Raw genomic sequence first — 7,044 nt, 5'->3', positions numbered from 1 at the left:
ATAAAAATATCACATAACTTATAAGATTGAAGTTATCCTACGGATTTTGATTCATGCCTATTTGAAATGAGGATAATAGTGCATTAATAAGTCATCTCTAACGTTGTACCAAAATTTGCACAATTTTGCATCAAATCAAAATTTATATCCAACTATTACACCAAATGAACAAAGTTTAACTGTTTTCTTCCTTTTTTTATTCTTAGTAATTTATTATTTGAAATATTATTTATTTAATTATTTTATAAATACATAAATTACTAAATTAATAATTACGTTAAATTATGAAAAAGATTTAATTCATTAATAAATATAAAAATATAGTACAATTAATAAAAACACTACAACAATAGAAATATTAAATCATGCCATTAAAAAATAGTGCAATGCATTTCGAAACAGATCCAAACTTAAGTTCGTTCTTGCAAAACAAACAAGTAAGAATTTTACAGAAGAGAGCTCAACAACAAGATAAAGAATCTGAAAGTTTATCTAGCTTGTTTGGAAATTATTTTGATGATATTGGAGGATCTGGAAGCGATCTTCCAAATTACTAAACTATGCACTTTTTGTGTATAATTTTCTTTAAATAAAATTAGATTATCGTATGTATGTATGTTGTTGTTAATATATTTCGTGCTAACTTTAAGAAATAATCGTGTTTATTATATTTTAAATTTTTTCTTCTTTTAATGAATTCATTAATTATTATTTTTTTACATTTAAAATTTATTTTAAATGCAAATAATAATAATAATAATAATAACAATAATAATAATAATAATAATAATAATAATAATAATTTTATAGTATTAAAAAATATATAACACAAATGACACAAATACCCTTAATTAATTTATTTGGGAAAGGAAAAGTAAAGGTAAAAATGACATTATACACTTTGCACCAAAATGGTGCAAAGTTTGGTGCCAAATTGTAGGAAATTTACACCAAAATTTGGTGCATTTTGGTGAAATGGTGCATACATTGGAGATACTCTTATGAGGATTGTGAAAGAAAAATAAAATATATTGTTTCTCAAAAGACGCACTAAGAACATGTTTCGAAAGTGCTTATAAAACTATTCAAATTATAAGATAAAACCAATGATGATAAGTGGGAGATATTTGTGGATTTCTCGAAATGTGTGTGCAAATAGTGACTTTAGTATTTATTGCCTTAACTTGGTCCCCATCTTCCAAAATAAAAAAAAAAAAATCGTCTCATAATGATAGACTTGTTTCTATTTTCATACCGATTAAGAAAATTTTAATTAATATATGTTGAAATTATAAAGTTTACTCACATTTTTCCTAACATACCCATATATTGAATAATGAAAGGTCATACTTGTAGATAACCATGCAAATTAAATGGGGAATATATTCAATAAAAAATGAAGACATTAATTATACTCTCAACAAGAAAAATAGCTTATAATTTGGGATAAACAAAAAAGGAAATTTAGCCTATTTATATGGGCAGAGATAATATTTTTTTTCTCAAAATCATTTTTAATCTCACATTCATGGAACTCACAACTTTTATTAACCGACTCTACATTTCATTAACTTTTATTAAAATTTATTAAAAATTTGATTTTTATTTAAACCAAACAAAGGCAATACTAATTTATAAACATGAATTAAAGATAGGGTAAGTACCTTGTTTTCGTGGTCACCATGCCTCTCGAAACTATTTGAAGGGGACTGGAGATCTCGATTCCCTATTAACTAGAGAATTCCCCTCCATTTGAAATGAAACAACTGGCAATGGGGAGGACCGGAATTTTAGCCAACCCCGACCGTTGTATTAATTTTTATTGAGAATGGATATAATCCATGTTTGTCTTCTATTAAATCATCATTATTTTTGTTATCAAATTTGTTTTCAACCACACATTAAAAAAAAATATATATATATTTTATACATAAATACAATTATTTATTTATTTATTCATTGTTCAAAATATCACTATTTTCTCAAAAAACTGCTTTTAGTTCCATTCTCAAGTGACCATTATCGAAAGAACCGGAGAGCACGAGCACTACTTGCGATCGGTGAGTTGTCTCCATCCTTTATTAGTTAATTGTAAGAAATCAAAGAAATCGAACCTCCCTTTTATCTTTTCCTTCTGTTTATTCTTGTTTTTCTAACCTTCTTCCAAGAAAAATACTATGAATAATCTTGGAGTTTTGGGGCAGCAGCAGCGATTTTCTGTGCTCAATCTCAATCTCCATGTCCCCTTTAACTCCAAGCTCATGCCAATGACGGCGCGGCTGCCACTCTCGCGCCCTCACTTCAATTCCCTTTCTTGTAAAATTGAATTTCTCATGTCTTCTAAATTGTTCATAGAACCCAACTCTGCGTTTCTTGCTCACACCGAGAGTCAGCGTCGTTTAATATGCAAAATGAACAGAAATTCAGGTAAACTTGTCTTTCTTTCTCTCTGTGTTTAATTGTGTGTACTTACAGATGGAAATTTTGTTAAGAAAACTTTCTTGTACTTTTCTTATTCTTTTATGGGAATTTCCACAAACATTTGGTGTGCAATTCAGATTCCTCAGCTGACATTACCATTTTGTTTTCGAATTTGTATATTTGGAGTTGGAAATACTGAATTCCTGTTTTAGCTTAAAACTTGAGTAATTCTGAACTTCCAAGGATCAATTAATTGTTTAATATTAAATTCTTTGCCAGCGTGTGCTTGTTTAATTAAATGCTGGAAGTTATTTCTCTCTCCTTCGATCATGAATTCTTACTCGGAAGAATTATGTTCAAAATATTTATGCCATTTGATGATCCCTTTACTCAGACATTGTATCAGAGCTCGAGCTCGGGAAGCACAAAGAGAAACAGAAGCCAGAGAAGCGTGTCAATGGCATATTCTGGATTCTACTTATTAATCTTGGAATATATGTAGCAGATCATGTGTTTCAGGTTCTAAATAATTTCTGTCTTCGCTAATTCTTTCTCCATTTTATTTATTCTCTTTGATGTTGTACAAATTTTTTTTCTCGTGTTTTTATTTGCGGAAGTAGCAATCTTTGGAGGTTTCACCCCCGGTAAATTAAGATATTACAGATCCTAAAAGATAATTCAGTGACTTCTGTAACACCTGATAAAGATTTTGCCATTTGGAGACTCCATTGTAGTATTTACCTGACTAGTAAAACTAATACAAAAAGAATTGTTCTTTTCCAGGTTCGGTGGATAAAAGACTTGTACTTGTACCATAGCCAACCTGCTTGGCACCAGTTCATAACCTCAACATTCTGTCATTTTAATTGGTGAGATACCGAGCTGTTTTTGCTTCTGAAGAGTTGAAGTAGGAATACTGACTAAAAATGAATGATGCATATATTTATCCTCTCTATGATCTCATTTTATATAGTTTTTCCTCCACATCTCTTGCAGGAGTCATCTATCAAGCAATCTCTTTTTCTTGTATATTTTTGGTGAGACCTTTTTCTTCAATAAATTCTCATACGTGGATGCTATTCAAGTAGGGATGTAAATATAATGTTGTTTTGTCGTCCAGGAAAACTTGTTGAAGAGGAAGAAGGAAACTTTGCACTATGGCTTTCCTATATCTTGACAGGTGCTGGGGCTAACCTCGTTTCATGGCTAATTCTCCCAAGAAATGCAGTTTCTATTGGAGCATCCGGTGCTGTATTTGGACTCTTTGCGATTAGCGTCCTTGTGAAGGTATAGTAAGATTCTATGATTTGTTAACTTTAGCAAGTGGCAGTTCCTATATCAGCATTAACTAGTCTACTTTCTATGCAGATGTCGTGGGATTGGAGAAAGATTCTTGAAGTACTTATATTGGGACAATTTGTGGTAGAGAAGGTACTATATTCCATATTTACGGTTAAATGGGACTTGATCAATGATTCATCTCTTTGGTGACTTCTAATAACTTCTATTGATGACTTCTAATAACTTCTATGTAAACCAGAATATTCTCAAGATTTTCATTTCTTGTATTAAGATCAGGATTACCATACATAAGTGGGTTAAGAATGTATCTTTAATCTGAAATTCATACAAGTGATCCAAGAAAAGTTCATTAGAGAATTGTGTAAAAATCATTCTATGCTATAGATCCTTCTGACATCTACAGGCACGAGTAAGATAGGTAAATCTAGACTTAGTTCGTTAATCTTGAATTATTAGTTGAACTATGTCTTTGAAAGGCTTTACACACAGAGGGTAGATTTTCCTCTGGCTGCATTTATTCCTGATCATAATTTAGAAACGCGTAATATTTTTGATACAAGTTGGTGATGCTTGTTAATTGTTTAACAACATGAATGAACTTGCTAGCTGAGAGGCTTCTAACTGGGTATTTTGCTAGAACTTTTCTCGGGCTTCTGCTAATTTGATGCTTGCTTGGAATGTCAGGTAATGGAAGCTGCCCAAGCTTCAACAAGCTTAGCAGGCGGTTACAGAGGAGTCTATGGTGTACAGAACGTGAATCATATAGCACATCTCTCAGGTGCCCTTGTCGGTGTAGTTTTGATATGGCTACTAAGCAGATTTCCTTCTCCACCTGTGGACGAAAAATAAGATTCACCCTGCTATACTTTCTAATTTTGTATTTGATACAGGATTTTTTATTGAGATGGTTTTTTGAGATGCTGTATCTGTGACAGATGATATTGTATGTTGATACTAACTTCGGTACAAAAAATTTATGAAGTGAATATAATTTGTCACGAGATATGTCTGGTATTGTATTATAAAGTTTTTGTACATTTTCGGTATTAAATTCTTAAAAGGTTGCTAAAACATCTAGAGGAAGCTAAAGAGCTACTATTATCCTTATGGTAGTGACGAATCTTATGTATTCTGGAGATAATGAATGTCCATTTTTCAGGTCTCAAAAGGTATGAAAATGCATATGGACTCTTAAATGGAAATGAAAAAATATGCAATTCCGATTTCTTAGGAATCCATAGTTAGTTGAATTCTTTTAACCATTATTTTCATTTTCTTAATGGTGCAAAAAGAAAGCATGGCTCCCAAGTTGTTGCTGAATACTAGTTTTGAGTCTCTCAATCTTTTTGACTTAGTATTAGTAGTTCTATTTCTCGATTGGGGGCACAAAATGTATATAACTCAATAATAAAATATCACCTTGAAGCGGTGGAAGTCATCTATTTGAACATTTTTATTAGATTACCTTTGTGGGGTGGATGGGGGTTGTCTTGTTAATGAAATGAAGTTTTCATGGATTATACAGTGGGCATTCTGTAGCTGCACAGCAAGCATATAAACAAAAGGTAAGACTTGTTTAGTACGCAGTTAGGAGGGAATAAACAATAGTGGACAAAATTATAACTTTTTTAACATATTTTTTCTTCAATACTGTTGTGTTCATCTTATCAAACATGTCATATAAAAAAAGACGAGAGACTGAGAGATGGAATCCCAATTTTCTTTCTACGTACAACGGTCAGTCGTTTTAGTTCCAACATTGTCTTCATACCAACTTCTAAAGTGAAATAAAGCTATTTTTCTTGATGTTTCTGCATGCCACTAAGTTCAAGAAAAGTACTGTACATAAGGGTGCAATCTGAGGAGACATGTAGAGCTGCCCCTGAAATTGCCTCTGGCAAACATTTGGAACTCGCGCGTTCCCGAAGCCTACAAGTGAAATTCATCGTTTTAGTAGCAGCACAACAGCTCTCAGATGAGAACTCAGCTTCTCGTAACACAATTCGACTTCTTTCATAGGAGGAGCCGACCCCTTTTGATCACTCACAATCATGTTAGGAATCTGTAATCTTGAATAAGAAGCATTCTCTGCTTCTTTCTGATAAATTTTCTCTAAGCTTTCGACTGGCATCTCCTGCTGCATTTCTTGTGGATGGACCTTGTGTTGCTTCTCAAAGTGATCATTATTCTATTAGCTTCTTTAGTTAATCCAATAGTGCGCCATGCTTCAGCAACTAGCAGAAAAGTGCTTTTCTCAGGTCGAACATTGAATCGTTCCATGATTAGAATGATTTCTTCAGATTTCCATGGCTTCTAAGCTTCTGCATTACCCCAAATTAGGGTTTCAAAGGTCTTCAAATTTGGAGAAATTCCGCATTCACAAGAATACAAACCTTGTCAACGCCATCTCTATCTGAAATGTCTAAGAACCTTTTGATCAATGAAATAAACATGACAAGATTCGGATGCACCCAAAGATCCTTCATCTTGTAAACAAATCTCAAGGCATCCCTTATTTTACCTTCTTTGCAGTATCCGGATATTATAATGATCAACGTTCTTTCATTAGGCTGCACATTATTATTCTGCATCTCTAATATCTAGTCTGGCTCCATGGAAATCGCACAAAGAGTTGCTTATTTGGAAAGTAACTCCACCTTAATGTCAAAAAAAAGTTAATTCTTTATTTCCAAATTTCACCAGTAACAAAAGTCAATTATTTTAGAACTTGCTTATTTACTAACCCTTCTAAACTTAGCCATACATTCTCCAATAGAGAATATCAGAAGTCATTAGAGCAAGAGATATAGTTGAAAGCTGATAGACTAACATCATAATCCAATTTTCCATTTTCTACTTGGGTACGAGATGAAGACTATTATAGGGGAGTCAAGTATTTGCATCCCACTTTTGCTTTTGCTTCACATAAATAATTAGTCAAAGTTATCTTCGACTAATACAACGAAAGCAAAATATGAGAAATAACCACATCGGATATCATGCTTAAACAAAGAATGCATAAATGTGTGAGCGTGTGACAGATTTTTCCTAGCACCTAATTTCGTATTAGCATATGCCAGGATTTGGTCATTTTCAAGTGCAAATTGAATAGGCCAGTGAATTGGAGTATTTGTTATTGATTTAAATGAGTTATAGCTTAATCATGTGTTAATTATGTTTGTTAGGTTGAACTCAATGGAAATTGATGGAATTAGAAGAAATTAAGGAACAAAAGAAATAGCACAGACAAAAGAAATCCAAAATATGGGGACCAAAGTGTAAATATTAAATAGTTGTGTCGAACTATAAAATGATTGTTGA

The 7,044-nt window shown here is 32.3% G+C and overlaps 1 protein-coding gene and 1 pseudogene across 1 annotated transcript; one reads left to right on the top strand and one right to left on the bottom strand.

The window, feature by feature from the left end:
- The first annotated feature begins 2,066 nt into the window (after positions 1-2,066).
- On the top strand, positions 2,067-4,728 carry LOC111392472 (rhomboid-like protein 11, chloroplastic). Its single transcript, XM_023017822.1, has 7 exons — positions 2,067-2,427; positions 2,816-2,940; positions 3,205-3,290; positions 3,418-3,458; positions 3,542-3,708; positions 3,790-3,852; positions 4,408-4,728. The coding sequence occupies exons 1-7, from the start codon at positions 2,178-2,180 to the stop codon at positions 4,570-4,572; spliced, it is 897 nt and encodes a 298-aa protein (XP_022873590.1). The 5' UTR covers positions 2,067-2,177; the 3' UTR covers positions 4,573-4,728.
- Positions 4,729-5,492: 764 nt separating this feature from the next.
- Positions 5,493-6,314, bottom strand: LOC111392464 (annotated as a pseudogene).
- Positions 6,315-7,044: the final 730 nt, after the last annotated feature.

Source organism: Olea europaea, unplaced genomic scaffold (genome assembly GCF_002742605.1).
Source record: "Olea europaea var. sylvestris unplaced genomic scaffold, O_europaea_v1 scaffold933, whole genome shotgun sequence".
Classification (NCBI taxonomy): domain Eukaryota; kingdom Viridiplantae; phylum Streptophyta; class Magnoliopsida; order Lamiales; family Oleaceae; genus Olea; species Olea europaea.
Note: the sequence above shows the minus strand (reverse complement) of the source record. Positions and strands in the feature narration are given on the sequence as shown.

Coding starts and splice junctions, on each gene's coding strand:
- LOC111392472 (XM_023017822.1), top strand. CDS start 2,178: ATGAATAATCTTGGAGTTTTGGGGCAGCAGCAGCGATTTTCTGTGCTC. Junction 3,709..3,789: donor CGATTAGCGTCCTTGTGAAG/GTATAGTAAGAT, acceptor CTTTCTATGCAG/ATGTCGTGGGATTGGAGAAA. Junction 3,853..4,407: donor GACAATTTGTGGTAGAGAAG/GTACTATATTCC, acceptor TTGGAATGTCAG/GTAATGGAAGCTGCCCAAGC.